The 22,684-nt window shown below is 37.9% G+C and overlaps 1 protein-coding gene across 4 annotated transcripts in view; it reads right to left on the bottom strand.

Moving 5' to 3' along the window:
* Exoc4 (exocyst complex component 4) overlaps nt 1–22,684 on the bottom strand; it is a 768,512-nt gene that overhangs the window by 727,440 nt on the left and 18,388 nt on the right. For all 4 annotated transcript variants that reach the window (XM_052721855.1, XM_052721857.1, XM_052721858.1 and 1 more), the window contains exon 3: nt 11,669–11,863. In XM_052721855.1, coding sequence (XP_052577815.1) covers nt 11,669–11,863 — 195 coding nt within the window. The remainder of the gene's footprint in view (nt 1–11,668; nt 11,864–22,684) is intronic.

The following is a 22,684-nucleotide window of genomic DNA, read 5'->3' as shown; positions in this document are numbered from 1 at the left end:
ACCAAAGTCAGCAGCCTACCACCAGAGACTTCAATTTCATCAGTCTGGGTTGTGGCCTAGACTTTAGAATTCTTGGGAGATCCTCCTGCACAGTTTAGGAATCACTGCTCCAGACAAGGTAAATGAAAATTACTAAACCTCATAAGGGGTCACACAATGAAACGGAATTTCTGTTGATTTTAAGAATAAAAGGGGTAAATGAATAGCAAATTAAAAGAAGCAAAAATAAAGATACCTACCAAACCATCCGATTTTTAGAAACCCTAGCCATCAAAGCCAAATATGAATAAAAAGAAGTTTGAGCAGCAGGAAAAATGGTTACTACAAAGCTCTGCATTTTTATTCTATAATAAAAAATAAACTGCAGCTACCATAAACCTATTCATTAATTTGGTACAAAAAAAGCCAACTCGGTCACTAATTTTGTTTTTAGCTTTTCCTAACTTATCAGACAGATGTTTGAGGGAATGAGAGCTTTCAAATGAAGTTAAAAGCAGCCTCAGATGATTACCCCAAAATAGCAAGCCAAATTAAGCCTGCCCCCACTCTCCCTAGTATCCCTTTCTTTCTGCATGTCCCCCACTGTACTTATCACGATATGAACACTATTTCCCATCTCTCACACTGCTACTAGCACATGACCTCTTCCAAGGTCAAGACCACCTTCACAGACAACCATGCCAGCAACAGAAGTGATCAACAACTGCATCACCATCTGTAAATCGAGTTCCAGGGAATCTGATGTCCTTTACTGGCCTCTGTGAGCACTACCCATACAAGGTGCAAAGACATACATGCAGGCAAAACACCAATACTATAAAATAAAGCTTTAAATGTAAAAAACTCTAATCTTTTATTCAATTACTAAATTTATGCCACATTGTTTCTTTCCTGACAAATTAATACTATAGAACGTTAGCCTCAAAAGTTGATATTGAAGTCAGGAACACATGGGCCTTAGCAATGATTATCACAGTACTCCTCACAGACAAACCCATATAGAGTTCTGGAATGTTTGTGCAGTCACTGAACCACTATTAGGTTGATACCCATAAGCCCACTATATGTTCAACTCCTTATATCCAAGATGTTTTCACATCAAGAGCCCTCCCAGAGTGATAATAAAAACAAAAACTCTCAAGCCTGGGAAAATAGATTTACATTTGCCTGGTTTTGTTACTTGTCCATTAATCATTTGAGAATGCATGATCACCTCCTCCCAGTCCACAAGAAGAAAAAGTAAGTTCAGTATGTGTGCTAATTTCAACTTCACTGGTACAAGTAAGAACAACCTCTGTGGTTCATCATTCCTGAGATCTAAACCAGAAAGAATAGCTAACACCAGCTAACACTCAAATCAATACTATTAATAAGCCATTTCCAACCCTGAAACTGGTTTATATCTAACTTTGATGTCTAACAGGTTAGTGTATTTAGTTAGCTACTGCTTACAATTACACGAGTAGTGAATTTCCCATGAAAATGTATTTGATGTAGGCTGAATGAGGAATTAATGATAGAGAACTTGAATTCCATCCACGCCAAATCCCAGAAATATGGCACAGAACTTTGGATCTTGATCATCCATCTGTGCATGTGTTAAGGAATACTAGAACAGCAGCTTTCTTAAGAATACCTTTAACTAGAAAATAGAAACTAGTCATGCCACCGCTGATATCAAGTGTGCTACTCCCTAGTGGCCAACTCCCTGGCACCAGCACTAGAACTGATATAGAGTGATTGCTTTATGTTCCCATCACTACCCCCACCTACAGCCAGCTGCTCTTGGATCTGCACCATCATTGGGTCTGAGGGCAAAGTGCTGCAGGGCCCCATCCCTACTGTGCCTACTGGTACAAGAGGCCTTGACAAGAGCAGAGCTGACTCAGCAGTGCCTGATGAAACATTAGCACACTCCCACCCTTGGGGTGGCCATAAAGAGGCACCCAACCCCAACTACTGAGTGTACCACCCAACATGGCCCCTCCAGATAGTGGGTCTGTCTAACCTGTTACAATACATACTGCATTTAAAGCTATTAGTTACAGCCAAAAAAGCATGACAGAAATTACATTATGGTGCCCAACTGGCACCAAAACCAACCAAATACCCCAAGACATAAAATCTGAAGAAAGCTATTTACAATAGAAGCTACCTTATGCAAAAAACAACAAAAAGAAGTGATCTACCAACTGTGGAAATATCAGTGTAGGATGACAGGAAATATGAAAAGACAATGTAACAGATGCCTTCAAAGAAAACAAAAACTCCCTATCAACAAATTCCAAAGAAAATGACACTGAAGAAATGCCTACATTTTTAATGAGGAAAATCAGCGAGAATTAAGAGATACAAATAATCAAACAAAATTAGAAAAACAATTCATGACAAGTGGCAGATTCAGCAGAAAGAAATCTTGTAAAAGAACAAATAGAAATCTTAGAAATGGCAACCATAATAGATAAAATTTAAAAATTCACTTGAAATTTCTAGTCTCAACAGTAGACTAGACCAAACAGAAGAAAGAATATGGAACTTTACAAAACAGATCTTGTGAAATATCCTAGTCAGTCTGGGGGGTGGGGGAGGGGTCAACAAGAAGTAGAGAATAAAGACCCTTGGAACATGATAAAAATGGAGAAGAAGAAAAAAAAAAAAAAACAAGTTTCTGGAATACTTGAAGGCAAAGAAGTGGGGAAGCAAGAAAAGCTACTGAATGGAATATCAGCTGAAAACTGCCTGATGTGGACACCCAGGAACAAGAGGCCAAAAGACATGGCCTTAAAGGTCCACACTATGGAATATTACAGTCAAACTGTCAAAAGTCCAACACACTGAGTTTCTGAGCACCATGGGCTAATGAGTGAGACCCTCTCAAAAAAAAAAAAATCTGCCATAATCTGATCTGGCTAGTTCACTGTGGAGTATGTATCAAAAGCAAATGGCATCAATATACAAAAAAGAGATGGTTAAATACTCTTGTTTATTGTTGTACTATTCATAATAGCTGAGATTTGGAATCAACCTAGATGCCCCTTAATGAAAAATTAGGTGATGAAAATATGGTAGTTGTACACAATGAAATATTATTCATATCTAGTGTCCTATCATTTACAGAAAAGGATGGAACAGGTAGATATAACATTAAGTGAAATAAATCAAATACAGAAAGAGGAAAACTGCATGTTCCCTCCCATATACAGATGTCAAAAAGTTAAGCTGAATGTAACACTGTAATTATGAAGGAAAAGGAAATTGAACATTATCAAAATACAGTTAGAAGTAATTAGTGGTCCTATAGCACAAAGAGATAACTAGAGTTCAAATCAACCTATTATATATTTTATGAACAACCAGCAGGGCCCAAAGGCTCTAAAGACAATGTCATGATGAGAAAATTAAAATTAAAATAAGTTCTTTGCATTTTTCATACATCTGTATCTTGTAGAAAAACACTGGGTTGCAAATAATGATCACTACCATGTTTGTATATTGTTCTTTAGTGGTTAGTATGTGAGGCCATGGGACAAGCACATTTACAGAGGTTTTCTCTTTTAAAGCTCACAGTAGTTCCAAGAGATGAATGTTAGTATCATTCTAACTACGGAAGGAGGAGATGGCACAGAGAAATTAAATAATACACCCAAAGTGCCTCATCTTGAAGGGGAACTTAATTAACTCAGTCAAATGCTTGAGCTTGCTGACATGAGAGCTAAGCCAAGTAATGTTTCATCCTAAAGAAGAGAGAAAGAGAACCAGAAGACCTCTTATTTGGTCAATACATACTGTAAACATGTATTGAAATCACATTATACCTCATAGATACGTACAACTATTAGGCTGTTAATAAAATATGTCAAACAAAAAATATCCAAGGAGATCGAGATACTAGTTTCCCACTCTGTATAAATATTTCAAATTATCACACTCAATAAAAATATACAATTAAAATAACGAGCTAGTCTTGAGTTCAGGTAACATTCATGTTGACTAAAAAGAAGGTGAAAAATGTTTAAGCTAGCCCTACTTCAACTTATTACTAACTCAAAATAAGTCTACCTCTAGAATACATTTTGAGATCATAATATACCTTTTCCAACACTCAATTTAAAAACTGAATAACTAACAATATTTAAAGAACTTATAATGTGCACTGTGATTACTTTAAATCTTTCAGTAAACCGCAGAGGTATATAGTATCTTAACTCAAACGTTTAGTAAAGGTAAATGACAAGTCAGGCTGCTGTTAGGAGTCAAAGCTAAGATTCAAGTCTAGGTCTTACATACTGGCACATACAGTTCTCAATACCATCGAACAACTTCGATACGAACTGAAAATACTACAATATTATTATTACAGGATTCTAGAAAACTACTCAATTAAATAGCTGCCTTACTCTCTTATCTCAGATAGGGTCATATTTTCAAAGTGTAAGTAAAATAACTCCATTACACAATGCTCACAAAAAGGCATCCCAAGATCCTCTGGGGAAAAGACAACTATGTAAATATGTTATTATAATTATCATAATAATCCTCATCTGACTATATAGCTATGGATTCTTTTTGTAAAGGCATAAAAATAAAGAAAAAATGATTAAAAAGACATTCAAAATCTCTACAATCTCAGACAGGCTTAGAAATGAAAATTTATTTTAGTCACAAGTCTTGTATGACTGTCAGCTAAAGTGCTTCTAAATGACTCACAGTGGCTTGGTTTCTACTGATTGAATGCAATTATGAATTGACTTCTATGGCTGATAAATCAGAACTTGTGTAAGTGGTTTTCAAAGCACTCCCTGCAATTTTCATATGATGCAGACTTCTACACACAAATTGTCCCTGGGAAAAAAAAAAGTTTATAAAAATATTAACTCTCATGAAATACCTTCCTGGTAACTCATGCCCCTGCAAAGAAGCTGCTATTCTCATATTAATAATTGTTTCCAGAATTAATCAGTCATTGTACATTAAAACCAGCAGCTGGAGTGTTTTGAGTGATAATGAAACCTGTAACAAGGCATCTTCAACCGTCTTTTCAAGACAATAAGGGAATTAAAATTTCAATTTAAATGCAGAGGTTTGAAACACGCTTCACTGGCAAAATTACTTCAATTAATGTGAGTGGAATACAAAGGACAGACTGCAGAAATGTGATGCAGCAACCAGAAATTATGTCATTAATGTGCTTGCATCAACCCAGCACAATACTGCAAAGGTCTAATTTAAACCATACATATCACAAAGCTACAGGCTACAATATTAATCAAGCTCTGATTTCTGTGTGGCTTCTTGTTGGATCATTTTTAGCTTTTTATAAGCCAACAGCAACTGTTTACCTTAAAGAAGGAAACAAAAGGCTGGGCCTATTTGCAGACATTACCTGTCATGACAATTTAATTATTTTGTGCAATATTCTGGTTATCATATCAAAAGAAGAAATAAAATTCCACCTAGAAGCCAAGCCTACAGCTATAAAACAGGTCAAATTTTAAAACAGGAATAGCAGGAGGTGGCAAGAGCCATGGGTCACCACTGATTTATTTACTGTGGGTTTATTAACCTATACTGTGGAGGGATCAAATTACTACATATCTGTATCTGCACCTGCCTTAAAATGAAAATGCAAAGTCTTCTGTCAAACAAATCCAAGGAAAGCAGTGGGGCTTGAAAGACTGGATGGTTTTCTCTTTACTTTCCTCTGATGCATTTTAGTGACAATTTCCATTTGGACCCTGCAGATTCCTTAAGTAGATTTTACTTGTAACAGCACGTAACCATGGAGAAAAGAAATGTAATTGTTTTTCATATGAGGTCCAGCAAAAGAGTAGTTGCAGACCTTATACTACACTCTTATATACACAAGACTGTTGAAGAATATTTCCAGCCTTTTGTGGACAGAATGGACAAATTGTTGTACATTTGGGTACACGAACTTCCCAAATCAAGCACAATTGCCTCTTCTATAAAATAGTAATGATACCAGAAACCCATCTATCCCAGCTGTAAGAGTGAAGGGAGTTGATCCATTTCCCATACTTAAAATATCAGCACAAAGTAGGTGTATAATCATATTAGCTCTATTGAAATTGTTTTTGCTAATTTAAATATTACAAAAGGTTAGAAATCAGATTATCTTGTCCACCAACCTGAGGAAATAAAGCACAGCTCCTGAAAAAGAAATACCTTTAAGAAATGTCATTTCCTCTATGTATTTTTTTTTTCCTTTTTTTTTTCCTCTATGTATTAAAGTCCTTCACATAGTTACCCACTTGGCTAATGGTTTGTTAACTCTGACTCTATGAACGTCACTGTGGTAGGAACGGGGCAAAACTGGGTAAGATATAAACACCACAATCAATGATCTATCACATAAATAAAAACAATAATATGATAATGAAATTCATGTAGCTTATGAAAACATAAAGAAAAACATGTAGTACCTGAGATATTCAGAAAGCTGAGTAAATTTAAGCCAAGTCTAAGAAGACAGGATTGAAAATCACTCCAGAAAAATATATAGTCAATTAATAAAAATGAAAAATCAAGCCAACAAATGGCTCAACAGATAAAGGCATTTGTTGAAAAACCTGGCAACCTATGTTCTACCTCTGGACATACATGGTAAAAGCAGAGAAATTACTTTTGAAGGCTATCTTCTGATGCACAAAAATAAATTGAGACCTTTATAGAAAACTGCAACCTGTCAAAGTGCAGAAAACTATGTGGAGCCCAGTCCCAACTGATACATCTGCAATACAATTTCTGTACCTAAGGCTCAGGGATCATAGTACAAGGGGGAAGAAAGATTATAAGAGCCAGAGAAACAGGGAAGTTTGCTGTGAGATTGGATCTCCTAGAAATGTCAGAGAAGATACACCCAAGAAGTCTCACCAAGGCAGCTGCCTAACTAAGACCTAAAGAAAGATGACTCCAACAGACATGCTAACAGAAGGGAGAACTCTCACAGGGTCCTTAACCCTAGGCAACAAAGGAATATGGACAGCGGGAGAAGTAATCCTTCCCAGGGAAAAGCCCCCAATTTGGTTATCCCGTAACAAGTGGTCAGCCCTGAAATCATATGCATACAAGTAACATTATAAAGATTGAGCAAGCTGGACAGTGGTGGCGCACACCTTTAATCCCAGCACTTGGGACACAAAGCCAGGCGGATCTCTGTGAGTTCGAGGCCAGCCTGGTATACAGAGCGAGATCCAGGACAGGCACCAAAGCTACACAGAGAAACCCTGTCTCGAAAAACCAAAATAAATAAATAAATAAATATTGTACTGATATACTTAGGAATACACACACACACACACACACACACACACACACACACACATATATGGGAAGGGTTAGAGGGAGAAAAGGGAAAGGGGCACACGATATAATTTACTTTAATTTCAAAAAACAAAAGATATTTTTAAATGATAAATGTTAAAAAGAGATATGTACCTTATCTTTATATACAGCAAATAACTAGTCACTATAATTAATAAAAAGCTATTATTTTTAAAGTCTCAGAACATAAGTGATACATTAAATTCAATGGAATAGATGCAATATTTGTAAGGAATATATTGCTAAATATTATCAAAAGACATAAATGAATAGGCACATGTTCACTGATATGAAGACAAGATTGCTAACACACTGCTTCTCAGTGGCTAGCTCCCTCTAACATGCTCAGCTACCTTTCATACACACCTCAATTTCAACTTCCTAGGAAAGATACTGCTCACAGCGGAACAGGCCCACCTACATCAAATAGCAATTAAGAATATGCCTCATACACATAAACACAGGCCAACCTGATCAAGCCATTCTTCATTTGCAGTTCTCTCTTACAGGTCACTCCATGTTTGTGTCAAGTTGACACCAGTCTAGAGAAGAACAATGAAGACACGCAGACAGAACACAGAGGTGGCTTTCCAAGTATGCCTCTGCCCTTTTAACAGATTGTTTACATGAGTCCAGTTTTTTTTTACCATAATGTTGCCCAAAGAGCCATGTGTTAGAGTGTGGTCCCCAGTCTGCAGCACTATTGAGAGAGGGTGGAACCTTGAGGAGGTAGTACCCTATGGAAGTTAGGCCATTGGAGGCATAACTTTAAAGGACCCCAGTCCCTTCCAGTCTCTCTTTTTGCTTCCTGGTCTCTATGAAGTGAGTAACCTCCTCTGCCACATGCTCGCAAGATGGTGAATTGCATTGTCCAAGCAACCATGAACTGAAACCTCTTAAACTATAAACCAAAATAAACCTGATCCTTCTCATGGGCTGATTTATCTCAGGTGTTTGTTACATCAAGGGAAAACTATAGTTTAATTTCAGTAACTTATAATAAAGAATTTGAAGAAGTTATTTAATTAAGAAAGATCTGAGCAAAAATTAGTTAAGGAAAGGGCGGTACTCATTTAAGCCTTTAAATAAATAAATTAGCCCATAAGTAATAGGGCTATAAAAGAATATTTTGAAATCCTCAAATGAACATAACTAACCTAAATAAACCCTACCAATCCATTCTAATACATGCCATTTAATCAAGAGCAGATGCATAGCAAAACAGTGACTCAATAAGAAAAGCAGCTGGGTATTATGTTCCACAAACACATATAAGCTTATCTATTCAAGTTGCTAAATCTTGATAATTCAGCAAAAATATACCTAAATCAACACTAACACTGAAAAGTAATTTTTATCTGTTGGACAGCCCAGTGGTTATGAACTAAGATGTCACTCTGGTAAGATGTTGTAAATAAGCTGGGCCTGGCTGTGCATGGCTGTGATCCTGGCTGATCACAAGGCTAAAACAAGAAGACTACAAATCCAAGGCCCACTCAGGCTCCAGAAGGAGTCTGAGACAGCCTTGACAAGTGAGTAAGACCCTGTCTCAAAAAACTGGAATAAATGCCAGGCATGGTGGTGCAGGCCTTTAATCCCAGCACTCAGGAGACAGAGGCAGACAGATCTCTGTGAGGTAAAAGGCAGCCTGGGTCTACAGAGTGAGTTCCAGGACAGCTAGGGCTACACAGAGAAACCCTGTCTTAGGGGAGAAAAATGAAATAGAAAAAGGGCTGAAGACACAGATTAGTAGTAGAGGGCAGAATGCTTACCAATCATGTGTAACACCCTACATTCAATGACAAATACCAAAAAAACAAAAGCACCAATAACCACACACAGAAAGCAAAACAAGAAAACAAAAAACAAACAAAAAAAACTAATTCTTCCACCACACCAAGACTCCTTTACTACAACAATACTCCTTGTACTGTTAAAAATGACGATTCGGTTGATTTATAACCAATATGTGATAAAATACTACGCTACTTCTCACCCTTTGGTAACCAAATTCCTTAATACTCCTTACAGCAAACTTCCAGCAAAATTCTTAATAGAAGTGAATGAATTATTTCATAAGTGTCCACACCAAGTCCACCAGTGTTTTCATGAATGTAATTTATAAAACAAAAAAAAGAACTTGCCCCCATGGTAGAAAATAGAAAACTTCAAATCTAGCACAGCTGCTGTTGAGAGCTTCTGTGGACATCTACAGAGATCAAAGTGCATATGGATCTGTGTACAAGAGCAAGAAGACAGGACAGCCATCCAGAAAAGCCACCTGCCCTGGAAAAGTCAGGACCAAGAGGGAGCAAAGTCTGGCTTTGACATTCACCACAGATTGCACCCTCTAGGAACTTCCATTAATTCAAAAAGTATCAGAACACCATGGACTGAAACAGTAAAGGCCAGGTCACAGGGCACTCCAGCTCTGTAAAGTTACTTCTAAAATTAGTATCAAAGAAGTCATTTTCTTTCCTACCAGGTGAAAGGAACAAAACAAAGCTATAACCAATCCCAAAATGACTTCAAAACCTTTAGAGAACACCTAACTTTACAAATCTTCAGGTCTCTGTCACATAGATTACATCCTCTAAAATGAGATTCATGATCTTCCTCTGAAGCTAAAAAAACAATCTCTTATGGCATCCAACGTGGTGGCAAGAGTTTCCTCTTAAAAACTGAGAAAAAAAGATTCTAAAACGGAGATAAAAACAGCTTCCTAATTGTCTCTCTCAAATGAGCAGCAGCTGCCGGTTTGAGCTACTTGTGGGTTCCTGGTGTGCCTGCTCGACCTGCAGTATGGTGGGAATGAGGCCTCTGCAAGTGGCACAATAAGCTGCATGGTGGATTTAGCCTTTGCTAGTACAAAACAAAAAAAGAGGTTTCTGGACTACACGCTGCTTGGATAAAAGCATAGACCCACGATAGCTCCCAGAGCTCGTGGTAAACCACCGCCACGCTGGGAAGCTGAGGTGGGTGGAGCCAGCAGCCACAGCTGCTGCAGTTTAAAGCAATAGATTCACAATAAGACAGATTCAGATGTAATAGTTTACAATGTGTGTAAAATATACGTAGGCTTGAAAGAGACAAAAAAGGTAATATATAAAGTTATATAAACAAATACATAGTTTTAAAAAATAAAGTCTTTAAAGAGACAGTAAAATTAATATAAAAAATAAGCCACGTAAAGATGAGTATTACACAGGGAATCTGGATTGTGTTGTCTTTGGGATTTTTAACTGCAGAAAAACATTTGATCGTAAAAGATGTTGAGTTAAACCAAAATGTATATTTTAAAGATACCTTGACTTCAAAATTTGGATATAAGGATATGTTGCTTTGGAAAAGAGTCTCTTTTGTTTCCACAGAAAGCCAGAGGCTATGGATTTGTTCAAGATTAAGATACATCAGGTTTGACCAGCCAAGACCCCCTGAAAGGTCTCCAATGACACCACGGCCCAGATGATCCAACATCCAGAATGGTTTGAAGGCATCTGGCTCAGACGATACAACCTCATGGACTATTCCATAATCCTAAAATTTTCTTTGTGTCCCCATAAGATACAGCGCCCCCCTCCAGCAGGAAGTAGTAAGAGAAGCTATGCCCAAATTCCCAAATTATATGTAATTTTACTTTGTTAATGTTAAAAACCTTCCTTTTTGAAAAAAAAAGGGGGAAGTGCTGTGGGATGTTCTGTATGGCAAATGTGTTGCTAATTAGTCAATAAATAAAGCACTGATTGGCCATTGGCTAGGCAGGAAGTGTAGGTGGGACAAGGAGGAGAATAAACCTGGGAAGTGGAAGGCTGAATCAGAGAGACACTGCCAGCCGCCACGATGACAAACAGCATGTGAAGATGCCGGTAAGCCATGAGCCACGTGGCAAAGTATAGATTTATAGAAATGGATTAATTTAAGCTGTACGAACAGTTAGCAAGAAGCCTGCCACGGCCATACAGTTTGTAAGCAATATAAGTCTCTGTGTTTACTTGGTCGGGTCTGAGCGTCTGTGGGACTGGCAGGTGAGGGACTGGCAGGTGAGAGAGATTTGTCCTGACTGTGGGCCAGGCAGGAAAACTCTAGCTACACTCTTATTATCATTTCAACAGGATTTCCGTACTGATTCCTTTCCGCTACATTTTTTGCCTTGGTTCAAAGAGCAGAAAATATATAAATAATAATCATCTAACTTTTCAAACACTATATAGGAAGAGAACTAGCTAGGGTTCCCCTTCAAGGGCTTGAGAATTCCAAGAGCTGTTTGTATCATACTATATGCAGAGAGAAGAGAACTTTGCTATCTTGGCACAGGCTCTCTTACCAGCATGTCCGTGGCACTAAGGTAGTGCTTGCTGGCCATGCACTGTTCCAGTTTTTGAGGCACTTGCTTTATGTTCTCAATTTCATCCAGCAGGTTCAGGACGTGCTTATGCTCAATTCCTTCAATCCATAGTTTACGAAGTTCATCCCGTTTGCAGTGCAACAGCATCTTGCAGGAAAGTAGATTCTCTTTTACCTACAACAAAACATATTTGATCTTCAGTCAATTCAAAATCTTGCCAGCCTAAACCACTAACCTGGTTAGTATTCCCTATTGGTCCTGTGTATGTAACAGTTCCTAATTCCCTCCCACTTATTCCCTTTAGTTGGTCCCCCTGCTAAATTCTAATCCTGATTCTGGTCACTTGGGTGCATCACTACCTCTCTGTGTTTCTACTTTTTCTCCCATGAAATGAGGAAACTACTTCTAGCATACCTTTGAGTGAATCTAGAAATAATTACAATGGATATTAGGCACTCTGGAAATATGAAGTACCTTATTAATGTGAATCCACCTAAATAGAGGAATGATCAGTATGAGAGTCCAGCTCTAGTATTCCGTCCCCAATTCCCCTGCAGCTGAAGACCACATGGCCCATGCTTACAGCTCTAGAACTCCAGCCAAAGTTTATGACCAAGGATCTCAGTGCTCTTCCCAAATGACCATAATAAAACTAGGCCCAACACTGAAAAAAAATAAACACATGGAGAGATAATCTCAAAGACACATGACAGATTTTTTGCCTCCCATTTTAAGCATCACTTAATAAATTTGATATTAAATAGACAATCTCCAGCATTCTGTATAACGGTACATTCTAACTGCTGCACATGCAAAATTTAATTAAAAGTAGAGAAGTTTTGGGATAAAAGAGATTGGGAGATGGACAGTAATCACAATCACATCATAAAACTAAGTTTCTATTTTCAATCCTATAAAATTTTCAATGTTTAAAATATGGAAAAGGAATTTTTAAAAAATGATAAGGTCTCATGTAGCTCAAGCTGGCTCAAACCCACCGGTTTGACCTGGTGATATTACTGCCTCCTTCTCCCAAGCACTAGGACTTTAGCATGTGCTGCCATGCTTGGTTTGTTGTTTTTTTTTTGTGGGGGGGGTGATTTTTAAATTCATTATCATCTACAAATCACATAACTGCTTTCAAACAGTGTTGACAGTGCTAGCATATGCTTCTATTTAGAGCTCACATTTGTTTAGTTTTGTCTCTATTTCCCCTAAGGTGACTGCAACTCCAGTACAGACTTGGTGCATCCTGACAGCCATGTATACCTACCTACATGATCCAAACTGCCAACAGCATGAGGCATACCCATCACCCTAGAGAGTCTGTGTGTCTGTTTCTCCTGAAAACCTGTATTCCTCTTCAATGAGAATATTGAGGGTGAACATACTATTGAGACTGTGCTTTTGATTACTGTAAAATGAAATTTCAATATTTGTCTAACATGCATGGAAAAGGTGAAGATAGTCTGTTAGGGCCAGAAGGTCTCTTAAGAAAACAATTAATCTGGTTTTATAATTTCATAACATCTAAGTCAGCTTTCTATAGAACTCTCATGTAAAGAAAGTAGTCATGGATAAGAGGAATCTGTGATGTCCTTTGAGAAGCATGGTGGTATGACTCCTTGGAGGAAGTAGAGAAAATCTGACAGAGATGGTTCTAGTTCTCACCATTGCTTCTTGCAATTCCACCATGGTAAAAGCAAAGAGATTCTTTATAAACATGACATCAAGAAAAAAAGAACAGAGGAGGGAAGAGCAAACAGAAAATCACAGTACAGTTCTAGAAGCTAGCCAGAAGGTGAATGGTGGAAGTTAGCAGACCATAGAAGCCTGAGTGCCTCAGCCAGGAGTGGGTCTGGCTGCACTGAAGGGCAGCAGCAGAACATGGAAAGCCTAACTAAAGAATTCAGACTCGCGCCGGGCGGTGGTGGTGCACGCCTTTAATCCCAGCACTCGGGAGGCAGAGCCAGGCGGATCTCTGTGAGTTCGAGGTCAGTCTGGACTACAGAGTGAGTTCCAGGAAAGGTGCAAAACTACACAGAGAAACCCTGTCTCAAAAAAACCAAAAAAAAAAAAAAAAAAAAAAATTCAGACTCCCCACAGGGATATCTTGAGGACCAGCATCAAGCCACATGGGCAGGTGAGTCCTTCTGCCAGCAATTGCCAAATCTGGACAATTGGAAAGAATAAGGGTCAAGGAATGGTAGGTATGGCTGAAGGCAGGGTGAGAAGTGCCAAAGAAAAACAAGAGGATGTAGTCAAAGGGGAGTCTATTAACCAGCATGATCCTTAGGGCCCCTAGGCTCTTAGCACTGTCAATGATTCAACTCCAATAACACTGACAGCTTCCCTCTCAGCACCAACCAGGGAAAGGAAGGGCATTCCCTCTGGGAAAGTGATCTGGTTCAAGTTTAAAGGCATCTGACTTTTCACTGAAGAAACTGAGAGTCCTACTCATCACAGATAACAGGCCCTCAATTTGCTCTAAGCTTCCAATCAGCTCCCTTGCATACAAATGGCAGCCAAGAATCATCAGACAACCAAGGAAAATCCACAGGAAGGACTGACAAGTCAAGTCTTTTGAGCATAAACATAAGGCATGAACTGAACAGTAGTTTAATTAAATATTAAAAAAGGAAAGGATTGACAAGCATCAAAATGAAAAGAAGGGACTAGTAAAAGAAAAAATATACAGAAAACAGTTTTTTTAACTATAGTTAACATACTTATTGAAAAATAAGAAAAGCTATTACATCAAAGAAACAAAACAGCACATGACAATTTTAGAAAATGAAAAACTCTTAGAAATTTAAAAAATGATGTAAAATTGATAATGAATAAAAAAGTTAAGATGTTCCAAGTGTGTGGGTGCGTGTGCATGTACAAGATTTTTAAAAATTAGAAGATTGATCTGGAATTCAATAGTTACTAAAGAAGAATCCTGAAGGAAAGGAAAATTATTTTCATAATATATCAGAGAAAAATATTAATGAAATTTTAACAAATAAAAATTCTTAGTGCAAACTATTTCTCAAACTGAAAAAGCAAACGAAGTAGTGAAGACAACAGAATGGGAAGAGGCTGTGTCAAGAGGACCAAGAACTTGATGGCAGTCTGGCCTTCTTTGAGACCCTTCTTAGAGGAAGAGGGAGAAGGGAGTGACACAAGAAAGGGAAGGGGACAGGAGGAAAGAGCTAGAAAATGAGAGGGAAAGAGCGATAGACAGACAGCCAAGAAAGTGAGAGCAAGAAGTGGTGGGTACAAAATGAAGATCTAAAAACTTTTGAAAGAATACATCAGGGCCTATACAAAAGTTGGTGAATTAGACAAAAGGACACTCTCTCTTCAGAATCTGAGAGAGAATTACTTCCCAGAAAAGCTATCAATTGAACATGAAGAAAGAATGTTGACATTTTCAGACATGCAAACGCTCACAAAATAAACACTGCATGGACAGAATCAGCAAACTTCTGAGAAATGCTGCTCCATCTATACAAGAACACAGATGAAATGGGCAAAGGGGGATTTCCTACACAGAAGAAGGCTACAGGGCCATCCTCATCACCCCAGGGAGAACAATGGTGGCAACAAACTGCACATGGAAACACAGCCATGCAATGGCTCAGATGTGACTATTTACATAACTACAATAAAGAGACACAGATAGCTTAACCAAAAAAGGAATATCTATTGTTTTTAGAGAAGAGGAAGGAGGAAGGTGTGATGGTCAGAAGAGGGAAGGACTAAATCGAGCTCCCTATATGGCAAGAAGTCAATCTACAGTTTCTGAAACAGAAAACTCAAGAACAGTACGAGCACACTACCAGACATGCAAATGTTCGAGAAGGGAGAACTCCAGCAGTACAAGTCCCAGCTTTACATGGACTTGGGACCTGGCAAGAATGAGGTCAGGGAAGACAATGTTTATCGTTATTTCTGGTTTAGACTTAAATATCTCTCAAGGTCATCATAAATTCCCTTGTATTCTTGATCTAAGTAGTTGTTATTAATCTCATTACATTTTACAAATCTGTTAGAATTTGATTTCTGATATTCTCCTATGACTTTAATTCTACAATTTTAGTCTTTCCCATGAAAGTAGGTAAAAATAAATTTTATCAGAACACTCAACTAGGCTCTTGATCAAGGGTGGGGGACAAATCTACAAAGTGTCAGTCAAGCTTACCAAATTCCTGCATGGGGAGAAAAAAAACATTATGGAATTTCATGCTAGCATATACACATACAATCAGAGCACTTCCCACTTTTGCTTACTACACAGAAACTAAAGTGAAAATAAGGTAGAATAGCAGCAAACACACTGGCATTAGGTTGTACATAAAATGAACATCACTAAGATTATTCCCTAAACTGGACTAAAAAGGTAGAGGACATAAGAAAGTACAATAAATTTTACTACCTGGCTTAGTTTAGGGTTTCTATTGCTGTGAAGAGACACCATGACCATAGCAACTCTTATAAAAGGAAACATTTAATTGGGTGGCTTACAGTTTCAGAGCTTTAGTCCATTATCATCATAGTGTAACGTGGCAGCATGCAGGCAGACATGGTGCTGGAGAAGGAGCTACATCTTTCAAACAACAGAACAGAACACTCTCACTGAGTGAAGCTTGAGCAAAGAAGACCTCAAAGCCCACCTCCACGGTGACACACTTCCTCCAACCAGGTCAAATCTCCTAATAGTGCCACTCCCTATGGGGGCCATTTTCTTTCAGCACACCACATTACCAAGCTGTCCCGAGTCTTTTATTTTTTTATTAGAAAATCATGAAAAATGGGAAAGGGAGTCAGTCAGCAACAAAAAAGAAAAACATGAAGAATATCAAAATTGTGTGCTGAGAAGAGGCCACTTGTAATAAGGACATGTGTATGAGTTCCCCAGAAGGCAAATCTAATTCAGTGACAGATTTTCTATCAGTAGTTGTGCACAGCAGATGTGCATGAGAACTGACTATAAGAAGCAGACGACCACACATGACAGTGCACATTGTATAATGTAAGTATTAGGAAAGCTGAGGCAGGAGTTGCCTAAGTTTGAGGCCAGCCTGGACTACAACAGCCAAGTTTGAAGTTAGCCTGGGCTACATAGCAGGAATGAATTCGCTGACACAACAGTAACAAATTGAAATATATAAACACCAAATGTACTGACATGTAATATCAAAATACATGCATATTACTGCATGAAAATTAAATCTCAATAAAGATGGGGAATAAACCACTGAAGGAAATAATATAAAGCCAAGGTAGGGACATACCTTTAATCCCAGCATTAAGGAGGCAGAAGCAGGCAGATCTCTATGAGTTCAAGGCCAGTCTGATCTACATAATGAGTTCTAGGACAGCCAGGGCTATATAGACAGACAGGGCTGTCTCAAAAAATAAATAAATAATGAAAGACAAGAAGGGAGGGAGGGAGGGAAGGAAGGAGGAAGGGAGACAAGAAAAAGAAAAAAGAAAAGAGTATGGAGGTTCCTGATAAAAATAAATAAATAAAACAACAGTACAATGTGAACCAAGACTCCCACTACTTGGCATTCAGATAGCTTCCAACTCATGATGTCAACTTCATGATGACATAAAAGTAAAACATATTCAATAGGAGCATTCCCACAAATTGTGATCATTTTTCAGGTTAGTATTATGTTGCATGACGCTCTATAACAATGCTGGGCAGCAGCAGCAAGCTACAGCTCCCAGAGAGCCACACAATCAGGAGAGTAAACAAAGAACCCTCCACAGTGCACTATAGGCAAGCTGAGAGTTCAATGGAAAAGATATGTTAAATGTGCTTGTATTTGTGGCATTTTCAATTATGATGGGAGTACTGAAATATAATCCAACCATAAATCAAGGAACACCTGTATATCTAAAGGAAACGAAATCAGTATGTCAAGGAGACATCTGCACTGCCATGTTCATACAGTGTTACTCACAAAAACCTAGATACAGAATCAATGTACGTGTCCAACAGACAAATGGATAAATAACGCACACATGCACAGCATTTAACCTTTAAAAAATGTATGACACATCTTCTAAAAGGAAAGAAATCCTGACATTTGCAACAACATGGATGAAACTGGAAGACATCATGCTGAAAGAAAGAAGCCAAGCATACAAAGACAATACCACACAAACTCACTTACATGTGACAATTTTTAAAAGTCAAACTCAGAAGAGAAGACAATGATGGTTATCAGAGGATGAGACTGAAGAGATGTTAGCCACAGGATACAAATCCTTAATTAAATAAGAGCAAATTCAAGAGATCTGTTGTACAACATGCTGACTGAAGTTAATAGCAATGTGTTTTATACTTGAAAATTGCTAGAGATACTGAAAGTGGTTTTACTACAGAGAAATGGTATCTATGTAAGGTGATGTACATATTAACTTGATGTCACCATTCCACAATGTGTTCATATTCCAAAATACCATGATGGTACATCCATAAATGTGCATAATTTTTATTTGTCAATTAATAAATTTAAACAAGGCCTTTATAATTAAGGATGTAAAACAGAGACTCTGTAAAGAAAGTACCAAACTCATATAAACATTTATTTCTCAAATCCATGTTCTACTTTTATAAATATGATGACAGTATTCTCATTCTGTTATGTTTAATTATAGGGATAATTAATATTGAAAAATTATATTATCCTGCTTCATTCATAAACAAATCCATGGAAAGCCAAGTTGTTAAAATCATGTCATCATACTTTGCCTCCTTGGGATTGCAGTAACTTGACATTTGCTCCAAATCCTGTGTTCAGCAGCACCAAGAACTCCAGGCTCAATATACAGAACTGTAAGTCACTCTAGTTAGAGACCAGAAAAAAACAAAGGCAGGGCTCAAGAAGCTACTGAAAAAAGAAATGTGAGATGATACAGGTGGCAGAGAAGTAGCAATTTTTGTAAGCCAACATTGGGACAAACAAAGAAAGAGGAAAACTAACTCAGGCTTTAACAAAATACAAACCTGCCTCAGTTTTTATAAAAGGAATAGCAGAGACACACTTAGAGGGACTGATACATAGCTGCCCAGGGAAACACAGGAAGGCCATAATCTTCAAGACACAAAAGCAAAAAAGTGCTGAATTCAAATCAAGAGAAATAAAGAGGGAAAATTCCTCTGAGTGTGCTAACACCCATAATAAAGCACAGCACATGTGCAAGCATCTTAGGACACCTGTGGGCCAGAAGGAACCTGAGAAGCTCCCTCTTGAGCAAGAAATGGTCACTAAAAATCAATATATCAATATCATTTAGTTTACAAATACAAAATATTGTTCTATCCTTTTTGTGGCAATGGAAGTAAATCTACATCTAAGTGCTTTCATACACATGTGCCTGTGAGAAGGGCCCAGCTGGTTTGTCCTATAGAGTTTACAGAAAGTTCATAGAAAGAATAAACTTGAGAAACAACAGTCATGTTTAAATTAGCCTCACATTTTTATTTTCCATACTTCCCCTTCAGTATTTTTAACTTTCATTTTCAAGTTTTAAATTCTCTGAAAATATCCCCTCAACTCATTCCAAGGGCAATATGTTCAGCTACTGGATGCAGACACAGATCAAAAAACCCTTGAACTTTATGGAAAGACTATCTTGTGGTTCCTACAACTACAATAACGTACTTAAGACTGCTGTTCTGCATTTAAATTACAGCTCTTGTTACTGGCCATTGTTTAGCATGTCCATTTCTGGAAACCCGAGGCTTTCTTCCCTTTCTCATACAAATAGTTAAAAATTTTCACTAACATTTAGGTTGTAAATAACATCTTACAAAAACCACGCTGTTCTTCTATGACATTCTTTGTATTAATTAAGGCTATTCTTCATCCTAATTCTACCTTTCAAGGTATACTCTCATATAAAAGCCAAAAGTCATTTTGGGTAAATGTTAAGTAATGAACGTTGCATTCCTGAATAATGGAGCCCCTAAGAACGTCACTTGAATAATTATTCATAGTTATAGGCAAGAAAAGCAGGTTTTTATTATGGGATCTAATACCAAGAAAACAGCCAATAACATGTGAAATGTTGTGTCTGTATGTATACAAGAAAGGCAAGTGTATGTTCAGCTCTGCCTACCCTTCTTCTATGACAGGCATCAGACCAACTACTGCTGTGGAATAATCCCTCTGCACACTGTGAAGATTTGTCACTGTGATTGGTTTAATAAAGAAACTGACTGGCCAACAGCTGAACAAGATAAAGTTAGGCAGGGAAGGAGAAGGGTGGAGTCAAGAGAGATGCCAGCCAGCCACTGAGGAAGCAGGACATGTAGAAAATGAGGTAATAAGCCATGAGCCACGTAGTAAAGCATAGCTACAAAATATAGGTTAATTTAAATGTAAGAGTTAGCTAGTAACAAGCCTGAGCTATCAGCCAAGCATTTGTAATGAATATTAAGCCTCTGAGTGATTATTTGAGAGCAGCTGCAGGACAAAAAAACTCAGCCTACAGATTACTTAATATGTTTGAAGAAATCTACACTGAACTCACCTCATCTCCCCTTCATACCATGAAGAAACATCAATAAGTATGGCATGTATGATACAAGTCTTCAATCTGTATCAATTACACCCATCAATGTCAATGCCATTTTAACAGTCACCTTAAGACTAGCAGAACCCATGGATCCTGAGGTATCTTGTTTTGGCCAATTTTACAGTGTATTCAACAATAATAGGATCACTCAAGAATTCTATTTATTATCCACATTACTTGACCTGATTGATCATATATGGTATTTCATTTACAATGATTATTTTTTAATCTATAAAAAACTTCCAAATGGACTTGGCCAATGTAAAATTTTCAAACCACTTAAGAAGAAAGTCAAACCCATCTATCATCATGTACTTATCCTGAAGGACATAGATTCTAACAATATAACCTAAATGGATATATGGAATGATGTCAAAATGAGAAGTGATGCATAAATAAGAGCACATCTTTATCTGACTTGTTCCACCTTAAAATAGATTCCTACATCATCAGGTATAGTATGACTTTAAATGTTAGTCACATTATGTTGTTTCTATGTTTAAAACCTTACTACTTCTAAAAGGCTAAAATCATCACATACATGAGTCAAGTGTACCTGAGTACATTCATTAACATTGAAGTTCTTCTAATGACTTGCCAGACCCTATGGCACCAAGTCCCCTTTGCCACCCCTCACACATCAGGCTCTTTTATTTGTCTCATGTCACTCTCCTGGCTCCTTACTTTGCTCTCATCTCACTAGTCCTCTTGTTGCTTCAGGATCATTGCACCTGATATCCCTCCTTCCCCAAAGTCCCCTTACAGACTCTCCTCATCCTCTGCAGATACTAGCCTCCCCTGACCAATCTTGTCAAAAGAGCAAAGTCCTAGTCATTTCCTTGCTTGTTTTTTTCTTTTCTAAACATCATGTGGTCTGTTTATTCTGATTAGAATGTAAACTAAAACTTAACTCTCTGGACCGAAGTCTTTCACTTCTGTACTCCAGAGCCTAGAAAAACAATCTCTGCACAAGGCAGATACTCAAGATAAAGAGACTAAACAAAAGCTGGAATACTCTATTTGTTGCTACCTATCCTCATGTAAGCTCCATGAAGACAGGGACTGGTATCTTCCACTTTTTATGTCCACCAGCACCTAAAACAGAACCGAGACCATGGCTGGCACTCAAGATATATTAATGGACTCAATCATCTTTCTATTCCTTTGCCAGAGAACAGAAAGGAAACTTCACATCAGATCTGAGTATTCTCAACTTCTGTGTGGCTCTAGAATAATGCAGCTTGATGATGGCTGACTCATACCATTTTCGTCTGAGAAAATATATACCTATACTTGGTATATAAACTGAAGTGCAGGTTAAAAAAATGACATGGAAAGATAAGTAGGGAAATATTACTGCTCCTTCAGTCATTTAAAAAAAAAAAAAACCACCCGCTTACAGTACACAATTATCAAAATATAGAATACAAACAAATTTACTTTCATTTTCCAGCATTTCTCCTATCTTATTAATCAAGTGTTTTTTGAAAGCTTTAACCCTGCACTTCTTGTCCAAATACTGCCCTAATTCCTAACACTGAATCAGGAGACATTTACTTCTTGTTTTCTTTCTGTTGCTCTGACTTTGGTATACTGAAAGTGAGAATGGTAAATAAAATAGAGTGTGGCTACTAGAACAAATGCAAGAGCCTCAAGATGAGGTCCTTGTTTTCAGCACCAAGACCAGCAGACACATTCTGTTAGCAGCAATGATGCTATTGTCTGGATGTTGAGTGGCAAGAGCAGAGTAATCACTGCTGACACCTCCCTGGAGATTAGGACAAAGTCCTTCCAGTCAGCCAAACTAATCAGAGGTCTCTCACCCTTCCTGTGATTACCCAAGGAAAGCCAGAAGGTCAGCAGTGTTAGACATTCATTTCCTGGCCTCCCTTGAGCTTACTATACTGGGTCAAAATGGACTAGAGTTTGTTTTACATAAGACCAATTCATCTATAGCTTCGTCCAGTTTCAAGATAAATCCATAGGAGGGAACTACCACATCTAAAGGCTAAAATTATAGTCTTTCTTTCAAAATTGACCAGTTCCTCATAAAATACAAAGAGACTGCTTCATAAAAGACTAAGAGCTTACTGGTTCCAGAGCTGGACTCTAAGATTAGAAGCTGAAATTCACATCCATAGTGTCTGAGAAGTATAACTTATGCACTGCTTACAAAATCATAATAAAAGGTCGAAGGACAAGAAAGAATGTAACACCACCACAAGCACAGCTGTTCCTGAGCAGGAACAAGCTAGGGAGTCCTCTACATCTCATAGCCCAGATAGCAAACTCCAAGCCACAGTCTCTGCACAGTGCATAATCTCCCAAAGGTCCTTGAAGGGCAGTTGCCAAAAAGGGGGCCAAGCATGTTGCTCTGCACTCCTCACCCCAACATTACATAAGCAGAGATCT

The sequence above is a fragment of the Peromyscus californicus genome, unplaced genomic scaffold (assembly GCF_007827085.1).
Source record: "Peromyscus californicus insignis strain IS unplaced genomic scaffold, ASM782708v3 Scaffold_6__1_contigs__length_162567912, whole genome shotgun sequence".
NCBI lineage: Eukaryota > Metazoa > Chordata > Mammalia > Rodentia > Cricetidae > Peromyscus > Peromyscus californicus.
This window is presented reverse-complemented; position numbering and strand designations above follow the sequence as displayed.